This window comes from Eptesicus fuscus, chromosome 14 (assembly GCF_027574615.1).
Source record: "Eptesicus fuscus isolate TK198812 chromosome 14, DD_ASM_mEF_20220401, whole genome shotgun sequence".
NCBI lineage: Eukaryota > Metazoa > Chordata > Mammalia > Chiroptera > Vespertilionidae > Eptesicus > Eptesicus fuscus.
The window spans coordinates 67687762-67709827 of record NC_072486.1 but is presented as its reverse complement, the minus strand read 5'-3'; the positions used below and the strand labels follow the sequence as shown (position 1 = coordinate 67709827).

The following is a 22066-nucleotide window of genomic DNA, read 5'->3' as shown; positions in this document are numbered from 1 at the left end:
ATTAGCCTCAAGTACATGCAGACAGCAACAAGTTCTACAGGAAAACACTTAAGATGATATTGTGCTGCAAAAGTGTTTGATATAAAGGGAAGGCTGAGTTGACCTGGAGCAGACAGACATCCCAACTGATCAAAACACATGGCTTCAGCACCATAGCTGTTAGTCACCACTTAGTTTAATCAAAGGGGAAGCGTGTCCTTGAAAATCAGCACATAAAAGGACATCCCCATATTTGCAAAAGACCTACAACAATTAGATAATGTTTACTGACTTGTTATATATGAAATATAACCCATAAGAGCCTTGAATTACTTAAAAGCCTCTCTCCCGGGAGAGGAAGTAGTTTGTAGTGGAGTCTGAAAGCTTTTGAAAGTGTGACTTTGATCCCCATCTGCTGTAGTCAGGGCCGGAGAGGAACACTGATGAGAAAACAAGCAGGATCATTTCCTTAGCAGTAGAATTAGGAACAGTCCTTAGCAGCATTCTGCCTGGAAGCTAGTTCTTCCTATACCAAGTCACCGTCAGGGAGATGGGAAGGAAACAGTCCAGGAAGTGAGAGTCACTGTACACCCAGTGTGGTCAGTCTCAGCAACAATCCATTCGTTCCCCCAGGTATGAAAAGGCTTATATGGAGAGGGGTTGAAAAATGTGGTTATTGCCATATCCCTGATAAACTGCAGACTGGAATTAAAGTTCCAAACATGGATAGAGGGAATCTTCGCCCCCCCCCCGCCCCTATTAACACAATAAGCAAGCATACCCAAGAGAATTTCGAGGGCAATTAATGAAATAACAGCAAATAGACCAGAATGATGGGATGTCATGAGGGAATCTAGCCTTGTGGCTGAATGGTGCTGGATATTCGTGATACAAAGTGACCTGAAACCTCATAAATGGAATTCAGGCAACAAGAGAAGCCATGGAAACAGGACAGAAAACCGAGAAATTGGAATCTGAAGTCCTTTAGATAAAGGTCTGAATATGAATCAAATGCAGATCGCATCTACATCTATCTTTCAATCCCTGATAACTTATTCTAAAAACTAAGCACATTTTCCATTGCATGAATGTCTCCTCCACAAACATGGCCAAGATTAAATTTATTATCCTTCCCATTGTTGGCATACTTCCAGTGGCTTACTTCCCATTCCAAATCCCTTCTCTTCTGCTTTCTTCTAGTACAGAATGGTAAAAGTGGTAAAAAACAAACAAACAAAAACACTAATATCCCAGCCCTCCTTAGTGATATGGTTTGCCAATAAGACAAAGAAAGTCCATACCACCCAAAGCAATCTACAGATTTAATGAAATCCCTATCAAAATTCCATTGGCATTTTTCACAGAACTAGAACAAGTAATTCTAAAATTTGTATGGAGCCACAAAAAAAACTCCAAACGGCCAAAGCAATCTTGAGAAAGAACAAAACCAGAGGCATTGTACTCTATTTCAAACTATACTACAAAGCTAGAGTAATCAAAACAGTATGTTATTGGCATAAAGACACACAGATTAATGGAACAGAAGAGATCCCAAAAATAAGCCCTCACATAAGTGGACAATTAACTTACAACACAGGAGCCAAGAACATACAATGGGGAAAGGACAGTCTCTTCAATAAATGATGTTGGAAAAACTGATGCAGCCACTATAGAAATTGTATGGTGATTCCTCAAAAAATAAAGCATAGGCATACCAGGTCACCCAGCTATTCCACTTCTGGATATTTATTCAAAGAATACAAAAACACTAATTCGAAAATATGCAGGCATCCCTATGTTCCTTACAGCATGTTTACATTAATCAAGATAAAGAAGCAACCTAATGCCCACTAATGGATGAATGGATAAAGATGATGTGGTATGAGTACTATTCAGCCAAAAAAAAAGAAATCTTTTCATTTGCAACACTAACTTGATGGACCGTGAGGGTATAATGCTAAGTGAAATAAGTGCGATGAAGAAAGATAAATACTGAATGATTTCACTTATATGTGGAATTAAAACCAAATAAAACAGATACAGAGAACAGATGGGTCGTTACCAAAGGGAAGGAGGGTTGGGGAGGGCAAAATGGGTGAGAGGGGCCGACTATTTGATGATGGGTAGTAACTAGACTTGTAGTGGTGAACACTATGCACTATATATAAATTCCAAATTGTAATGTTGTCCACCTGAAATATATATAATCTAGTATAGCCATTTTATCACAAAAATAAAGATATAGAAAGAAGTCAAGGTGGGGAAGGCTGCTCTTTTCCAGAATAAAGTCACTCCATGACAGAGTTCATGGCTCCATCTTTCCTTCGGCCAGGAATGTAAATCCCTCGCCTGCAGGTAGCTGCAACCATGAAGGTAAAAGCCTCAGGCTAGGATTGGAAAAGCAGGCAAACAGGAAGATGAGCCACAATCCCAGCTGCTGTTATTGTAAAGAAAGAAAATAAAGTCCAGTGGCTAAAGCTACTATGAGAGAGGCTTTGTGTTCAGAGCCAACCTAATCCTCACTAGAATATCCCCAAATCCTTTTCACCTATTGGTAATGTTATTCCCATCCCACAAGTGGCACCAGCATGATCCTGAGAATAATCTCTAAATCCTGCTCATTTACCACTCCGTTTGCTTTTCACTGTTTCCCAACCATCTCTTACAATCCTCCTGTTTCTCCATCACCTTATCCGTCTTTACATTCACCGGGTCCATTCATCTCTCCTTCCCTAGGCTACCGCAGTAGGACCAAACTCCTCTCCCGCCCCCAATCCACCAATCCTCTTAGACACACAAACCTCTACTTTTCAGACAAATCAACGTGAATTCTTGGCTCTCAGCTTGCCTCACAAGAGGCTTCCCAATAATGGGGCCCAACAATTGGCTAAAAGAAACATGTGAGAACGGAGCATTTTAGCTAAGTTTTTTTTTTTTTTTTTTAGTAAGACAAGACCCCATTTGTGGTAATCAAATATACAAATATGTCTAACAAACTATAAAGCAGAGTAAAAACTACACCTTTGTTTAAAAAATGAACTTCACAAAGACATCTTTAATATAATATTGAAAGCTGACAAGCTGCAGTGAAATGGGTATTCTTACAAACTAGTCACAGGAATATCTATAATAATAAAAGCATAATAAGCTAATTAGACAGCACAGCCAAACAGCAGAACCACCATCTGGACGACCTTCTGGACGACCTTCCGGACGAAGCCGGGGCTGCGAGGGCCAAGCCCCTTGCACAAATTTCGTGCATCGGGCCTCTAGTATATATATATATATATATATATATATATATATATGTATGTATGTATGTATTTGTTCTAGAGAAGAATTATTCAATATATAACTCTCAAAATATGCACACTCTTTCCTTTGATATTCCCAGTCTAGAAATATTGTGAAATCCATCCTTCAACCCCCATAAAGTATACTATAGGATCATCATGGCACAAGTGTTAAGAAAATTATGATACAGAAACAGTATGAGGAAAAAGTACACACCATTAAAAAAAGTACTAGAAATAAGTTTTTTAAATAGAAAGATATCCAGGATATAACGTTAAGTGGAGGGTGGGCGGGGGGGCGGGGAGAAGCAAGATACAAATTGTCTTCATAGGTGGTCAATAGGGTGAAACAATCATGGGAACAACAGTAAGGATGAACTGCTCAGCACTCGCTGCAGTTAACCTCTGGTCAGATGGTAAATATTTTCCCTTAATTTCTCTGCATGTTTCTGGACTTTATTACAAGCACATATTATTTCTACATTCAGAAAAAATATATAATTCTAGAGATTTATGAGTAATAAAGATAAGATAGTGAAAACTAAAAAAAAAAAAAAAAAAAAAAAAAAAACTGAGGTTGGACTATTTATTAAATTAATGACAGCTTTCCAAAACCAGATTCCACATTGCTTTGGGGAAGGGAATGGGAAGCCCTGAGTACAGATGCCCCAAGGGCAGGCACTTGGAATCAAGATCAATAACCCCCTCAGTAGTTTGACAGACTCTATTAGACTTTATGAGAATTCAGAATTCCAATTATGAGGTCCTGACATTTTAAGATTTCTTATTCAACCAGTTCCTCACACAATCCTAACTCCCTTTATAAAGTTGGCGTGAAGACCAGAAAATATTCAAGTCACCTTCTGTCAGGCTTTAAGAGGGTGTTGTAATGTGTTAGTGGCACATGATTTCTTCTGCAATTTGACTTCAGTGCAATCTAATAAAACTATTTCAAATAAGAGCTCTTGTAGCAGAAACAAAGTAGTTGTAATTTTGAAAAACAAAACACAACACAACACCTCGGTAAGCACCTGAAGGAAAGATCCAAGGGTTTGGAGACACAGAGGTCTGAGTTAGAACCTAAAGTCCACTTAGAAATAGAATGACCGTAGGCACATTGCTATGATCTCGGAGAAAATACCGAAATAGAAATAAGATGACCTCAAAATTCTAAGACTTAAAAATGTCATTTAATCCTATTCACTTTTTTTAAAAAGTCATTATTGTTTTACCCATTGTTTTTTAACCTTCATGCTCAGCCCCTAGTAAACATTAATATATCTGGCACATTATGTAGAGTTGACATTTTAGACTATACATTTTTTTGTGAAGATATTGAGACCATTCTGCTGTGAGGCCTCAGAAGAGCAATATATAATTCTGAAATTATTGAAAATACTGGGGGCCTAGTGAATGAAGTCGCTGGCAAGAAAAAAAAAAAACACAAGTAAAAAGTTTAATATTTAAGCAAATATGAAGAAAGCCGCCTTTAATGATAATAAAAGATGCTTCATAACAAGTTAAAATGTTCTCATTGTCATACAGTTGGTTCTTGTGAGGGGGTTGGAGAGGGTACAACAGATGGTACTACTGAAACCATTACATATTGATACTAGAGGCTTGGTGCACAAAATTCATGCCCTGGGGGGGGGGCGGGTCCCCTCAGCCCAGCCTGCACCCTCTCACAGTCTGGGAGCCGTCAGTCAGACATCCTTAGCGCTGCCGTGGAGGCAGGAGAAGCTCCCGTCACCACCATCACCACTGCTGCCCTCGCCAGCTGTGAGCCCCAGCTTCTGGCTGAGTGGGACTCCCCCTGTGGGAGCACAATGACCACCAGGGGTCAACTCCTGTGTTGAGATTCTTCCCCCTGGTAGTCAGTGCCTGTCATAGTGAACGGTCATTCTGCTGTTTGGTCGATTTGCATATTAGCCTTTTATTATATAGGATGGTCAGGGAACAGGGCCATAGGACCTTGCACTATAAAAAGAACTGAGTAACTCCTGCCAAAAAGTTACTAATGGAATCCAGGTCTCTCCCTGACCCTAGCACATACCTCACCAGTTGTTTTTTGGAATATGCTTTTCATTCCCCTTCATTACTCCCTTTATTCGTTTGCTCCTAAAACTGCTTAAAACATTCAATTCAACTGGGTGTTGGTTAACTGAAAGTTTATACTATTTTACAGTAAAAAAAATTCTCCCAAAAGACTCCTATAAAATTTTATAAATAATTGACTGAGCCTGTGAGTCATAGTGTGTGTGTGTGTGTGTGTGTGTGTGTGTATACATACACAGACACACACATATGTGTGTATACACTCTGAGTGGCCAAATTATTATGATCTCTGAGTGGCCAAATTATTATGATCTCTGAACGTATAATAATCTGGCCACACAGTGTGTGTGTGTGTGTGTGTGTGTGTGTGTGTGTGTGTGTGTGTGTGTGTATTTTAGAGGCCCAATGCATGAATTCATGCATGGGTGGGGTCCAGCCAGACTGGCCAGGGGGAGGGGACATGGGCGGTTGGCCAGCCTGCCTTCTGGTCAAACTCCTGGTCCAGGGGACAATTTGCATATTAGCCTTTTATTATACAGGATATACACTGAGTGGCCAGATTATAATGCGTTCAGAGATCATAATAATCTGGCCACTCAGTGTGTGTGTGTGTGTGTGTGTGTGTGTGTGTGTGTGTGTATTTCAATATACATATATTGAATAACTAATTAGACAAGAACCTTTTCATTTTTATTCTTAACGTTTATAATAACTGGTTGTTTTGTTTTGTGGGAAGCAGCAAAAGTTATGCTCAGCGACTGAGCTGTCTTTGCCAGCAAATTAGCCCAGGTTTTCTGTCAGAAATATAATTTCACAAGCCAATAATATACAGGATAATCTCACTTAATAAGCAAAATAAAGAAATAACATATTTGAAACAAATGACAGATTAATGACACTACTGTCCCAGGCAAAGGGAGGTGCACCGTTTAGATGAGGAGGCACTCAGGAGAGTTAGTACCCAACCAAGAACTGTCTTCCAGCTGCCAACACCCAAGTAAACATCCCATGCTGCTAGGGAATGCAGATGCCGGTGCTGATAGGCGGGCTGATCTCTTCCAAGGGGCCGCAGCAGGGCTGGCTTATCACCAGGGCCAACCAAAGAGTCACCTTGACCACAGCAGAAACTCTATGCCCCAAAGACCCCTGGAGAGTGTCTGTTAGCAAAGAGTCACCTCACCCAAGCTGAAACTCAAACAGTCCTCACAAACTCTCAGAATTTATACCTAGTATTTTAATTGGCCCCTTGCCATAGTTGCTTCTACCACAAGCTCTTATGGATAAGCCCCCCACACACAGCCCGACGCTCAGCTGCTGGCTTGCTGACTGCTTATGGAGGACAACAGATTTAGAATGATGACATCCTGGCCCTGATTACCTTCATTCTTATATCAAAGAAATATGGAACGATGACATTCTGCCACAACTTCACATTTGAATCAAAGCAACTCTTTTTTTACCCTTTGTCATAAGTAGATTAAAACAACTTAGGTCATAAACAAGTGGATTTACAATTATAATAAACCTATACACAACACTGGCTAATGCCTCTAGGCAAACATAATGCTGAATGAGCAAACATTTCTTTTGAAATTCCTTTCTCCAACCAGAAGTTTACATTTCATCATATCAAGATCATTTTAAAATCTTACTCCAGTTAATAGCTCCATTAATACACAGGGGAGTCAAAGATAAAACCACAAAGTCATATATGAAATTAAAACATAAGAAAAATAGGGAATATTTTCATTACACACATATGAATACCCTGTTGTCATGTTCTTTGATTCTCCTAAGCAGATTTTACTAGTATATTACTCTGTGTACTTAAATAAAGTCAAGAAGCAAGCATAGAGAAAACACCTGTTTGTTAATGACTATCTTCAGTATGATGAAAATTAATCCAAATTGATGAAAATTCATCCCAAGAGAACGTTTCGAGGTTTGTAAGTGTACTAATAACCAGTAGGATGATTTCAACAAGCTGTGTCACCTTAAAGAAAGCAAACACCATTCTTTACCACCTGGCCGTCCATTCCAACTTCACACAAAAATGTCCAAGAGTTGAAAGACATGATCCTGTAGGCAGATTGAATGGAAACAAGTTCCTTGCACAACAAATACTTTTAAAGCCAAAATGATTATTGTAGCATTTTAGAACCCCCTAAAGACAAAGACAAGAACATAAAATCATTTGAGAAAGGGGAAAAAAGGACATTTAAAAGTGAAACCACACTTCAAGCTTTTCATTAGCAACACTGGAAGCTAGAACACTATGGAGTAATCATGCCTTCAAAGTTCTGAGGGAGAATGAGTCCAACCCAGACTTCCATGCCCAGTCAATTTTCCCATCAGAATAAACAAAGTCTCAGACCTGCATGGATTCAGACGATTTATCACACTTTCTTATAAAGGTGCATGTGAAAAAGTTCAAACAAAGTGAGGGAATTGCCCCAGCTGGTTTGGCTCAGTGGATAGAGCGCCAGCCTGTGGACTAAAGGGTCCGAGTTTGATTCCAGTCAAGGGCTCATGCCCAGGTTGTGGGCTCGATCCCCAGTAGGGGGGCGTGCAGGAGGCAGCCAATCAATGATTCCCTCTCATCATTGATATTTCTCTCTCCCTCTCCCTTCCTCTCTGAATAAAAAAATATTTTTAAAAATGAGAGAATAGGAGAACAATGTCTCCAACTCAAAAAGGAACTATGAGAATGACAGCTCTCAGCCTGCTGTCCAAACACAGACTCAGAAATGAGTTAAGTCAGAGAAAGGCTACAGGAGGAACATATCTGGGCGAGAAAGGTAAAAACAAGAAATTAGTGCTACCCTTTAGAATACTGACTCTCAAACCTAATCAGACACAACATCCCATGTGCTGGGAATCCCCTCCACCTCTGCCCTCCAGTTCCATTCTCCCCTATTGTCTACACTACTCTGCGCCTTGGGAGGCTAATGAACCACAACAGCCAAGTATGTTTTGCTCCTCAACTTCTCATAGGGTTTCCCTTTTAGTGAAGTATCAGCAGGAAACCAGAGGGAGGGAAGGAAGAGCAAGAGGAGATTTACTCCCTTCACTTCCTCCCTGCCATGCCCAGTGGTCAGTGACTAGTTCTTCACCTGTAGACCTGAGCTTCTTTCTCCCACAGCTTTAGTTCCTGCCCAGCTCAGGCCACAGCTCCCTCCTTTTGCCCGTGGAGGCTGAGGGGTAAGTAAGGGCATTCCTCTGCAGCAAACTATTGAGTGCTCCAACATCCCTCATTGGTTCCATTAAACCTGTCAGACCCTCTGTAGTTTGTGACTTGCTCCCTTGGAGTATGACAGCTATTTCCTACTGGGCCCTGCTAAGCCCCTTTTTAAAAGAAAACAAAATAATCCTTTTGCTACACAGAAATAACATCTATTACCAGGTTATATTATCTGCACAGATGTTTTAAAAATTATAAATACATGATCCTAACTGGAATCTATAATAATAAAAGCATAATATGCTAATTAGACCAGACAGCTGAACGACCTTCTGGACGTCCTTCCAGACAAAGCCAGGGCTGTGAGGTTCAAGGCAAGCTGCCACAGCTATGAGGGCCAAGCCCCTTGCACAAATTTCATGCACCGGGCCTCTAGTAGAAATAATAAAGTGAAATAACATGTATCTTAGTATGTAAATGCTTAGGCATAGCTGGTCTAGAACATAAACTAGATGCCTATACCCTCTTATATAATGAAGGAATCTAAACTTAAGGGAAGTTAGAAAATATTTAACTGTTGTCAACACTATGCTTTACTTTTGACATTTTGACATAAGGGCTAAATCGTTTTTGTATATATCTATAAAATCAAGGAGAATGTGACAACTGTAAGTGAAGGCTGACACAAGCATCCTGCATTGATAACACAAATGTCACAAGCATCATTGCTGTTGGTGACATTATTTCCAAAAACGATGAGCAATTCTCAGAAAAGTTCCTAACAAAATAAAGTGCAATCTTCCCTCCATTTACCCAAGAGTTGTATTTCTAGAAAAAAATAATTACATATTAAACCCTGTGACTCAAATAATTATAAACTATCTTTACCAACATAAGTGTCCATGTGAACATGCAAATGCCATGTGTGATGGACAATTCATCATGCATTTCAGATGTGTAGAATCCCTGGATCCCTACTAAATACCAGTAGTAACCCCTAATCATTGAGAAAACCAAAAACATCCCACAATTATTTTTTTAAGTTTATTTTAACCATTGTTTCCATTTATTTGTTTATTTTTAATACATTTTTATTGATTTCAGAGAGGAAGGGAGGGAAGAGAGAGATAGAAACATTAGTGATGAGAGGGAATCACCGATCGGCTGCCTCCCGCACACCCCCCATTGGGGACTGAGCCTGCAACCCAGGCATGTGCCCCTGATGGGAATCGAACCCAGGACCCTTCAATTTGCAGGCCGACGCTCTATCCACTAAGTCAAACCAGCTAGGGCCACACTTATTTTAAACATCTACTTAAAGGGTACTACCATCCCCCTTAAGAACTACTGGCTTATAATATTGTCCACTGTGAGGAGGCAATGAAAGGAGACAAGATGGATAGAGAAGAAAAACAAATCCAAACTCCAAGATAAACACAAAGTTTTGTAAGAAAAGGAATGCAACCAAGCATACTATGTGGTATTGCAGTGAAAAACAGTCTTGATGATGTAAACTCCACTTACTTTGAATTTCTAGACTCAACTACAACAAAGTGCAGAGATCCTAATGATTCTTGTGAACAAAGTAAATTAGCAATATATTGGAAAAAAATATGGGGAGAATATTTTTCTCACAGATGCAGGTGCTGTTGGCAATGGTTTCAGAATCAACTGTGCACATCTGAAATTCCCTTAAATATTTCCCTCAGAGTCACAAGACAATTGTCTCCTGTCTTATATAGCAGAACTTGTGTCACATGGCCAACTATAGCTGCAAGGGAATATAGGGGTGGGGAAGTACCCACAAAGGAGGGGAGGTGAACATCAAGTAACACTAACAGCAGGAAAACTACAGCCATAAGGTCTACAGAGAAAGGAGTAAGAAATAAAAGAGTAAGTATATTACTTAAATTATAAAGCTAATTGTAGACAGGATATGGACATAACAGACCTCTTATAACAACTAAAATCAAATCCTTTAACTTAAAAAGGTTAGCATAAACATGACAGAAGTTCATCTCTCTCACTTAGAAGTCTGAGCTGTGTGATAGCCCTCCTCTGCAAAGCTATCAGGGTTCTAGGCTCCTTCAAATATGTTTCTTTTCAATCCTCAATAAGTGGCAACCATCTCCTAGTCTGAATGGCTGCTCTATCTACTTCCACAGTGACGATAATATTCCATCCAGTGGGAAGGGGAAGGGGATCAGGGAGGACATGTCCCTCCCCTTTCAGGGAATGGCCCATAGAGTTTGCCCACATCACTTCCATTCATAGCCCATAAGCCTGAACTTAGTCTTTTGGCTTCATCTAGCTGCAAGAGAAGCTGGACAGATATCAGACCCTGATTGTTCCTAGTCTGCAACAATTTTTAACAATGTAAAGCGATAACTTGTACATCACATACTTGTACCTATTCTGATAAGACTCATTTTCTGCCCTCCTCAGGGAAATCTCAGCAGTCTATGGCCTGTCCTCCTGAATTCTGTAAAAACAAAGATATTGCCTTGTACAATTCTTCATGAAAACTGAGGGTCTCATGGAACCTGGTCCTGCTATCATGTGAGAGATATAAAGTTGGCATCCCTCAGGGCTGTGTTCTTGACCCACAATCTCTGGGTCAATCATGCTCAGTCCCGTTGTTAACAAAAAAGGGGGGAGGGCAAGATGAGAAATGTAGTGTTCAGCCAGACAGGCATGAGCTCAACTAAAAAGTCTATTGTTTTTAAGAAGGGAAGAACATATTGGAGTCACTAGCAGAAAAATAATTCCAAGTAGAAGAAAGAGGAGCCAGTTGCTTGTATGCACAAGTTAAATCTTCCCACCCTGCCCCTTCTATAGGAAATAATAACTAAAGTCTGAGGAAAAGTAGTGTGAGCATCTTACATCTATTTATGAAATACTAGAGGCCCAGTGCACGAAATTCGTGCATCGGGGGGGATGTCCCTCAGCCCAGCCTGCACCCTCTCCAATCTGGGACCCCTCGAGGATGTCCAACTGCCCCTTTAGACCCGATCCCGGAAGGATCAGACCTAAACAGGCAGCTGGACATCCCTCTCATAATCCAGGACTGCTGGCTCCCAACTGCTCACCAGCCTGCCTTCCTGATTGCCCCTAACCACTTCTGCCTGCCAGCCTGATCACCCCCTAACCACTCTCCTGCCAGCCTGATTGATGCCTAACTGCTCCTCTGCCAGCCCAATTGCACCTAACTGCCCTCCCCTGCAGGCCTGGTCCCCCCCAACTGCTCTCCCCTGCAGGCTTGGGTCCCCCCCAACTGCCCTTCCCTGCAGGCCCGGGTCCCCCCAAACTGCCCTTCCCTGTAGGCCCGGTTGCCCCCAACTTCCCTCCTCTGCTGGCCTGATCACCCCTAACTGCCCTCCCCTGCAGGCTTGATCGCCCCCAACTGCCCTCCCTTGTAGGCCTGGTCCCTCCCAACTGCACTCCTCTGCTGGCCTGATCGCCCACAACTGCCCTCCTTTGCAGACCTGGTCCCTCCTCTGATGGCCATCTTGTGGCGGCCATCTTGTGTCCACGTGGGGCAGCCATCTTGTGTGTTGGAATGACAGTCAATTTGTATATTACTCTTTTATTAGATAGGATTTAAAACATTACTAGTTAAAAAGTGAAAAGGGTTTCTTCTGGGCATGTGACTAGGAAGACAAAGGAATGGGACAGAGGACTATTGCTTTTTTAAAAATACATATTTTATTTTATTGATTTTTGAGATAGAGGAAGAGGGAGAAAGAAATATTTATGTGAGAGAGAAACATCAATCATCAGCCTCCCACATGCACCCCGACAGGGGATCAAGCACCCAACCTGGGTATGTGCCCTAATGTGCATGGGACGATATCAACTAACTGAGCCACCACACCTTTGGCTCTATTGCTTTTTATTGTTAAGATCTTCAAGACTTGTCTTTTTAACCACTTGAATACGCTTAAATATTTTTAGCATGTTATAATTTCAAAATAACAGTATTTTAGCATATTGCTCATTATAATGTATTTGTGAACTTCGTTAAATAATGTTAAATAAATACTACCTACATTCCATATTACCTTTTAGTCTACAACCCTATTTAAACCTGAACCACTGCCACAACCTCCTAACTCCCAACTTCCTGCTTCTACTCTTGCCCCTTTAGTCAATTCTCATGGCTGTACAACTTTAAGGCAGTGCTTTAAATTCCATGTAACTGGTATACCCTCAAGTTCTGCAATGTAGTGGCACTATCTATTCTCATCTCAAAGAGATCTTTTCAGAATCTTAATCAGATCCCTTCTTGAACTTGCTCAAAACTTGTCAATAGCTTCTCATCACACTTAAATTTTTATCTTACCGTCACCTAAAGAATTCATATAAGCTAGCCCTATCTCTCCAGACTCTTCATCTTCAAGTGGCTCAACCCTTCACTTATTTTCAAGTTCTGCTCAACCACTACCTGCTCCTCAGAGGCTTTCCCTGACCACCCGACCTGAAACAGCCAATGATGCCAAACTCTCTCCCATAGTCACTAGATATTCCTTATTACGTAAATCCATATACTTGTTGATCACCCAACTCCTCTGCTAGAATATACGTTCCTAAGGGCTGTCTTGTCCACATCTCTATTCCCAGTGCTTAAAATACTGCCTAGCATACATATCTGTTCAAATATTTTTTGTTAAATGCAATATACTTTATATAATGAAAAATTTATTTTATGAAGGAATATTATGAGAAAATAAATTTAAAAAACTCTTTGAAGATCTACTCCATGCCAGACACTATGCTAGTTGCTATTCAGAAATCTTACATAATCTTCATGGCATCTTGCTGAAGTATTAGTCATTTGACAAATGAGGTGACAGCAATGTAGAGAGGACAGTGAAGGGCAGAGCCCTACTCTCCTACACACAGGTTCCCACAAACGACACAGAACACTGAGAGTGGGAAAGCCAAACAAAGAAAAGGGAGACCATGTAGGAGGGGAGACATACATTTCCACTGGGATAAAAACGTATTACAAAACCTGGTTGCATCCCAGTTTTCAGTTTATGTATTTGTACAAGTTCTTCGAGTCTGATTGTTTCATTCACAATTGAAATGAAAAACAGCTAAACTTAATAAGCATACTTTGGTCTTTGTCTCAATTCTACCAGATTTGAAGTCTATGCTTATCACTAATAATTTTTATTTCACTTCTAAAAAGCAAAAGAACAAAATTTTTAAAAACCTCCACACTGTCTTCCATTTTGAGTTTATTCTTATATATGATGTGAAAGTGTTCTAGTTTCATTTTTTTTGCATGTATCTGTCCAGTTTCCCCAACGCAATTTATTGAAGAGACTGTGTTTACCCTAATGTATATGCTTTCCTCCACTGTCACAGAATAATTGGCCGTATAGGTGCAGGTATTATTTTCTGGGCTCTCTATTCTGTTCTATTGATCTATGCTTCTGTTTTTATACCAGTACTATGCTGTTTTGATTATTACAGCCTTGTAGTATAGTTTGATATCAGGTAGTGTGATACCTCCCACTTTGTTCTTCTTTTTCAAGATTGTGGTGGCTATTCAGGGTCTTCTGTGGTTCCTAGATTATTAAGATGTGTGGGGTTCTTTGTTCCTTATGAGAGCGTCCCTATTGCCTTTTTCTTAATATGGAATATTAATATGTAAAACTGGTTTAATTACTCAGTAATCTTAATCAAATACTTTTACCTTGCTTAGGTGAAAATAAGCAATTTCCCTGTAGCTTTGCAGTCTGAAACATTGGTTTTCAACCTTGGTTGTAGATTGGAATCACCTGGGAAGCTTTAAGACTACCCAGAGATTGATTTAATTAATCTGGGGCACAACCTGGATAATGGCATTGAAAGTCCCCCAAGGTGTTTCTACTGTGCAGCTAAGGATAAGAATCACAGGTGTTTTTCTTTTCAAAAAGGAAATCATATCCAAACCCTCAGGTAACTTAAACAGTGATTATAAAATGAAATGTTATAGATTTAAGACAACAGTTCCATAATTTGATTCTTAAATATTCCTAAAACCCTGGAAAAGGTGTCCTTTGTTTCAATAATGCATCCACTATTTACAATCATTAGGTCTTTTCTAGCCTAAAAACTGAAACAACATGTGACTATGCAACCCACGTCTTCCTTCCCAAAGAAAGGTCTAAATTAATTTGAAATGCATGTAAAGGAACACAATAACTCAAAAGAGACCTGCCTCACAGCCAAATAACTGGTAGGATTTTCTATTCAGAATGCCTATATTTCATAACCTGGCAATTGGTTTCCTTTTGTTTTGCTTTGAAGGTCTTTAATGACCTTACAAACTGTGCTTTTTATCTTGTGAGTGTACAAATGAAGAGGACTGTTTCCGTTAACAAACAGATCGACAAAAACTGAAGAGAAACCACAACATGACAATATTTCACTTTATGGGCAGTCATTGTGTATTAAAATTACAGCTGATTTTTGAAAGAGAAAGGCAAATGCCAATAATACTTAATCTGTTTGAGTTCTCATTCATACAACTCATTTCACCAAATTAAGTTCTGTGGTCTCAAGACAATATGATGGAGGGTTAGATGGACCAGTTGAAGCAACAATCATTTTCCTACAAGATACTGTTTAAGACCAGTCTCAAGTTTTACTTTTACATTTGGTTTCCAACTCACTCCCCTCTGGACAGCAGCAAACAACAAAACCTATCTCTTCTGTATTTGCACCATAACATCCCAAAGCCCCAGGGAGCACAAAGGATGGATTTTTAGACTATCCCCAGATCTGCTGGAACCCTGCAAGCAAGAAAGCAAGGATACTGTGGGGCTCCTACAAGCACTGCGTGCCTCTTGGGATTGGTAGTGGGAAAGGGTCACTTTGAAGTTATTACTTGCACACCAAAAGGTACTACCACTTTTATGGCTTTCTTTAGAAGGGCGGGGTGAGTCCTGGTGGTCTCAAAACACGTTTATGGAACATTAGTTTCCACAGCAAACTATAAACTATAAGACTCCTCTTTTGCTTTTACGGTATCCTTCCTCCATCCTATACGTCACTAATTCTTTGAGGCAGACTAAATGGGACCCTTTCATATATCCAGACATTTACTCATTTCTTAGACTCCAGGCACTGCACTGAGAATGTATCAGGCCACCATTGTATTTTAGTGCCAAAAGATGGAACAATAGCATAAGCATTGAGGCACAATGACTCCTGCCATAAGGTAAGCGATTCTCCATCTTCGTAAATCTGTAGCTAATCTATAATAATAAAAGCATAATATGCAAATCAACCAAATGTCAGAACAGCAGAATGACCGTCCGGATGACACGCTATGACACGCACTGGTGCCAGGCCAGCCAAGGCTGGTGCGATTCAATTAGTTGGGGGGGCCCCGCCATCACCCACAATCACCCCAAAGAGGGAGGCCCAGGCCACCAGCTGGCAGGGCAATCAATCGGGGAGGGGGGGCAGGGAGCCTCCATGATCGCCCCAAAGAGGGAGGCACAGGCCACCCTCTGCAAGGTGAAAGATGGGGGGGGGCGGCGGCGGGGTTCCACAATCAATCTCACTGCAGAGGGAGGCCCAGGCCACCGACCAGTGGGCTGTGGTGGGTAGACGAGGCCTCCCTATACAGGGCGATCTATCACAGGGCTCCCGGACTGCAAGAGGGCACAGGTCAGGCTGAGGGACACCCCTCCGAGTGCATGAATTTTGTGCACCAGGCATCTAGTATTTTATAAAAGTGGTTCTTTCCCTGAGCGGGGGGATAACATAAGCAGTCAGAAGATTGAAAATCAAAACAGAACAAAAACAAAACCCCCAAAATACTACCGTTTCTAAAGAGGGACAGAAGTGCCCACTTTACTGTAGTATAGTATTCGGATGGGAGAGAGTTGTAGGCAAGAGCCCACTGTGAATTATTTCACCAATACTATTTCCCCACAATGCTCTCTTCCTGATCAATTTTAGTTAAGGAGCTTACTCTCCCCCACCCCCATCTGCAATTTCACAGTATTATTTGTATACATTAGTCAAATTTAGAATTAACAAGAAAAACTGTGTGAAGTGGTGGGAGTAATTATATAAAAAGGTTTAATAAGGCCCAATTTAGTGTGATTACAGTGACAATGCACATAAAAATGCAAAGAACGTGGGTACATGAAGCATGTAGAAAGTTGTGAGGTACCATTTCAATCTTCTTAATTCCCTCTTCATTATTTCTAGTTTAAAAAATAGTTGGCTCCTTCTTAACATCTGACTTTAACTTAATAAAAACAAAAATAATGAACATAGGAACCACCAACTAGAAACCTATAAACTCCTGGCTAACCAAAACGATTCCTACTTTAAGTCAAGCACATATGAAAGACAGTTATAATTTGAGAATTATAGTTTGTAAACCCACAGCTACGTCAGTGAATGTACTTACTCGCTCTGTGGGTATCATGTTTGCCAGATTCTCCCTACCTTCTAACCACCATGAACTCCTTTTATCACTTTTTTCTCCTGGATCTCAATTTTTCCCAAAGGTTCAACAAACAAACTGCCTAAAGCAATAACTGACTTGCTTTATGTGTGTCATTGTTTTCCGGTTTCAGCACTGATCCCACCTTTAACCAATGATATAGAACCACCCAAAGTTCATCTTTACTGCCCTTAGCAGTGTGATAGTGCCAAGGTAATCAAGGTAAATAAGCATCAGAGGCCTACACACTGCTCAGACAAAGCTATTTTGCCACTGGCAATCTACTTCACACTCTTATTACGTATGTCCACTTAGGAAGTGTGCCCACTGGTGCAGAACCTTATCAGTGCCCGGTCCACACGCTGCCGCCACCACCACCCAGAATTTCCTGTAAAGTCACTCAGAGGGCCTAACTGGCATAGGGTGACAATTGTTGTTCCTCAGCATTGAAATTTCCCAGCCAAACTCAAAGACAGACATGTTTTGGTCAACTGTGAGTTTAAAGCTATTAAGCTTTCTCAAACAATTCATGGATGAACCCTTCACTAGCTTTGTGGGCCTTTGGAGCCAATTGAAAAACAACACTGAGGCTCCTCAGAGGCCACCAGCCCTAACAGTGAGAGGGTTCTGACTGGCAAGGTAAGGCTCTTATCACCGATTAATTTTCTTCATTTATAAAACGAGGACCCTTTTTTCAGATCCCAATTTCCAAGTTCTAAATTCACCAAGTTGAAAGAAGTGACTTGGGGTGGGAAACACACAATACAATATGCAGATGATGTATTGTAAAATTGTACACCTGAAACCTGTGTAATTTTATTAACCAATTATATATATATATAAAAAAGAAAGAAGTGAGTAGCAATATGCATTTCAATGACAACAATTTAAGCTATTAAATCCTTTTATGGGATGTCTGCCTACTTGAAGACAGTATAAAAATATACAATAGGTTGTGATTTTGTAATTATCCTGTTATTTCCTCTGTATAACCCAACTGTATAATTCAAGATTGGCTTGTGCGTCAAATTCGCAAAAATATAGTTTATTACCATTTCAGAGAAGCATCCTATAAGTACGCCCTGAAAATGAACGATTCAAAACAGTCCAGGAGGAAATCTGTCAAGAATTGCTCCAGCTCCCCTTAGCAAACATGTAAAAAAAAAAAAAAAGGTATGAGGTGCCTTCTGAATAAGTTTGACTCATACTAGAACTACTTAGGTTGTTGTAGGGTTTCCTCCTTAATAAAAAAATAAAAAAATAAAAATTTGCAAAAGTTAATCTGACTGCACTCAATGCTCTCAACCTTTAGAAAAATTTCCAAGTATTCCAAATTATTTTTGAACAGAACATATGTGGTAGTGTTGGGAATGCACCTGTTTGCCAAAACAATTTCTGGAGAAACATTCTACACTCTACAGGGCATATCTCATTTTACTACACTTTGCTTTACTGCGCTTCACAGATGTGTGGGTTTGGGGCTTTTTTTGTTTTTGGGGAGGAGGTGGTGCAAATTGAAGGCAAGACCCTCCAGCAGCAAAAAGATTAAGACTCGCTTTATTGAGATGGTCTGGAAGGGAACTTGCAACATCTGAGGCCTGCCTGTAATTGAACAGGTGTCGTCAGAGAGGTCTGCTCTAGCTGAACAAGCAAGGGAAAATTTGTTTCATTACCAAAACCCAACAAGTACACACAGTATAAAACAGCTACTAATAAGTTGCAAAAAAATATTTTTAAAGATAATATTCCAAATGGGACAGCATCTTAATGTCACCAAACTTTTGTGTGTGTTTTTTTTTAAGAATTTAACGCACCAAAAATAAGTGCTAATGCAATATGAGTGAAAAACACTGGAGGCTGGATGATATTCATGAACTTGATATGACCATTTATCACAGAGTGCCCCCAAAAATGTACACACATGTTAACAGCTGACAGCTCAGTTTTGAAAATGAAACGTATTTTAATAAACACTGCCTTTATAATTACTCAAAGTGTGTGTATACATTTGGGGGGCACCTATATTTGTCCAAAGTTACACTTGGTTTAAGAATGACTACTGAAATTGAAAGTCACTTGACCTACAGAATTGAGAAGAGGGAAGAGGTGATTGCATCTCCACAGCAAGCTACAGACAAGAGAAAGTATGGTACTGGCCTAGGGGTGAATGGAAGGCTCACAAAACTCCCCGGTGCACTCAAATCTGACCTGAGGAATGGGGTCATCAATTATGCCAATTGGTCTGGGATTAGAAATGCTACTCTTGACACCTTTCTCTCCTCCAAAAACCAGAGGTCTACTCAGAGGATCCCTACCTCTTTTCCATCCCTGGGGTTGTGACTCTGAAGAGGGTTAGGTATTTTTGAAGGGTCTGTGTAATTAGCTTCCAGCTGCAGAGAAGCATCCTATAAGCATGCCCTGAAAATGAACGATCCAAAACAGCTGCTTAGGTTGGGCCTGTTTTAAAAGAGGATGGGTACATAGGGTTAGGATGGTGTGGGGAGACTGCACTGACACTGAAATGCAGGTTTTCAAAACTCAATTCGAAAGCTCCCCAAATTTCTAAGTGCCTCATACGCTAAAGTTAATACTCCAGGAAACTAACAAACACCTGTGCATCTAGGTATGCATGCCTTGGGCAATCTCTCTAGGTCTCCACATCTGGTCCCAAACCAAGGAGACCGTTATATATTTCTACCGAACCTTCTAGGTTCAGCATTCCATTAGAGAAACTGTCTACACCGGTTCTGCTGAAAACACCCAGTTAAGGCAATTTGAGCCATTACTTTTGTCTGCTACAGAACATTAGATCCCTGGGGTCTTTGGCACGCATTTCTCCTGAAACAAACTCCCGACCTCTTGGTGGGGGACAGAGAAGGGGGAGCGGGGAGGGGACATTTGTTTTGAAGTGGTTATGCGCCAATCCTTTATTTTTCTCAATAGTGCGTTTCCCTGGGCCTGTCTGGCCCAGGAATTACTAACTCACGGTACCTCCACAAAGCTGCGTGCCCTTCGCAGTGTTGAGATTTGAGGTCCTAGTTTATAAAGCAGTATAGGAAGCTTGTCCATTTTACTTTTTCAGTCACCGAGGCACCTTCCCACCCCTTCGCCCTAGTGAAGACTTCCCTCTAACCGGTGCAAGTGTCCGGATTCCACCTGTTTCGCCGGGCTACACACTCATCCCGCCCTCCGGCCAGGGCCAGCTCCAGCTGGGCTAGGCGAGCAGGAGGCACCGCCGCCGTGGGAAATTCAAGTTGACGGGGGCTGCGTTCTAACCGGGCCAGAGCCCAGCCCGCCGGGTGCCCCGCCGCAGGGCCGGCGCTGCGCTGCCCGGTCCGACTCGGTCTCACGGACGCCAGAGCGGACAGATTCTGCCCAGCCCGGGGCGAAGATGCGTCCGCGGCAACCGATTCCCAGCGGGCTGAGACACTGTCCTCCCCGCAAAGGTCCCCCCTGCCCTCCAAGACTAACCACAGCACAGCGTCCTGCGTGGAGCAGAGGAACCGCGGCCAGAGCGCTGCCCGCCCGGGGGCGGGCGAAGTCCAGGAGGCGCGCGGTCCTGCCCGCAACTCACCTTCTGCTGCCTCCGGGCCATGTCTGTGGGCTGCTTGGCGTTGAAGGGGTACGCGATGCATCTCACCACGAAGACGTAGAGCTGCAGGCGGGTCCTCCGCTCCTGCTCCTCGTCCAGCTGCCTTTCGGGCTCGTCTCGCCCCTCACTGATCACCGAGGGGCTCGGGCTCCCGGGTCTGACCGCGCCACCGCCGCCCGCGCGCCCCGGCGCGTCCCGCCGCCCTTCCCGAGCCGGGGCGGGCAGCGCTCGCTGCGAACCGCCGGCCGCCGCCAGCACCTCGCGGCTCTCCTCTTCCAGCCCCTCGTCCGACTCCTCTTCGCTGGAGGAAGGGTCCAGCATGGTGCTCGAGCCGCCCCGCCGCTCTGCCCGCGGCCCCGGGTGCCTCACCCCCGGCGGCAGCGCCCGCGGGGCTCGGGGAGCCGCGCGGCTGGCAGCGGCGGCCGCGGAATGAAAGGGAAACTGGCCAGGGCTTTCCGGACACGTCGAGTTAGACTCGGGAGCGTTTCCTACCCCCCGGGCGCGAGGGGCGGGCGGGCGCCGGGAGGAGGACGCGGGCGGGAGGGGGAGAGCCGCCGGGACTAAATAGGCGGAGTTAGCGTGGGGGGGTGAGCCCGCGCGCCGGGCCCGGGCCCGCCCACCCCGCGGTCCTTTAGAGCCGGCGGCCCGGGGGGCGGGGCGGCCCGAGCGCCCGGGCGCAGGTGGGGAACCTGTGGCGCCTACAACAAGCAACACGTGGGCTGCACCGCCCGGGCGCGGGCGCGGGGCCGCGGAGTGCGCGTGCGCGCGCTGCCTCGGCTGCCCGCCCGGGTGCCCAGCTTGCAAAGGCGGGGAGCCGCAGGGCGTGCTGGCTCTGGGTGCAGCCCCCCCGGGGTTGCCTGGACGGTCGTGACCGCCCCACCCCATCCTTTTTTCTCTCCCGAGCTTCCTTCCTGAGGGGCGGGAGATGGGCGATTTGACCCCCCCACACACACCCCTCTTTCCCAACTCCTCCCCACCCCCCACCCCCCGCAGGTAAGGGAGCTGCCAGAAACTCTCTCGGACCCGAAGCTGGTACCCAGGTTTGAACCGGAGCACGGAAAAGTGGGGCCTTTGCTGTTCTCCAAATAACGTTGGGAAGAGACTTTGAAAAGTCTCTCTCTCTGCTCTGCTGCTGCTGTTTGATCCTCATGGTGAAGTTCAAATGATAGAAGTCAGAGGAACGTTCTTGAAAAGAAAAGCAAAAAGCAAAACACGCGAGGCTTAGAAAAAAATAAAATAAAAAACTTTTTATTCCTGTAGACGCATGAAACAAGATTTTATATTCGCTAAATTGCATACTCATTCAGCTCTCGTAGCTCGATTGTTTTCTGGGTTGGGACGCGGGCGACTCCAGGCAGGGAGTGCAGTGGTGCAAACATTTATTCGGCGAACATTGGAGTGCACGCCCTGAGCCCGGCACTGTTGAGGATTTGGACGAGCCTGCGGCGCACCGGGCACGCAGCTCTGGGTCACTGTCGGTTCTGGCCTCCAGTGGGCGTCTCCTAGCT

The 22066-nt window shown here is 43.0% G+C and overlaps 1 protein-coding gene across 1 annotated transcript in view; it reads right to left on the bottom strand.

Moving 5' to 3' along the window:
• Nucleotides 1–20969, bottom strand: part of CADPS2 (calcium dependent secretion activator 2) — a 486663-nt gene extending 465694 nt beyond the window's left edge. The window contains exon 1 of the mRNA XM_054725984.1: nt 20541–20969. Coding sequence (XP_054581959.1) covers nt 20541–20879 — 339 coding nt within the window. The 5' untranslated portion in view covers nt 20880–20969. The remainder of the gene's footprint in view (nt 1–20540) is intronic.
• Between the last annotated feature and the right edge of the window lie 1097 nt (nt 20970–22066).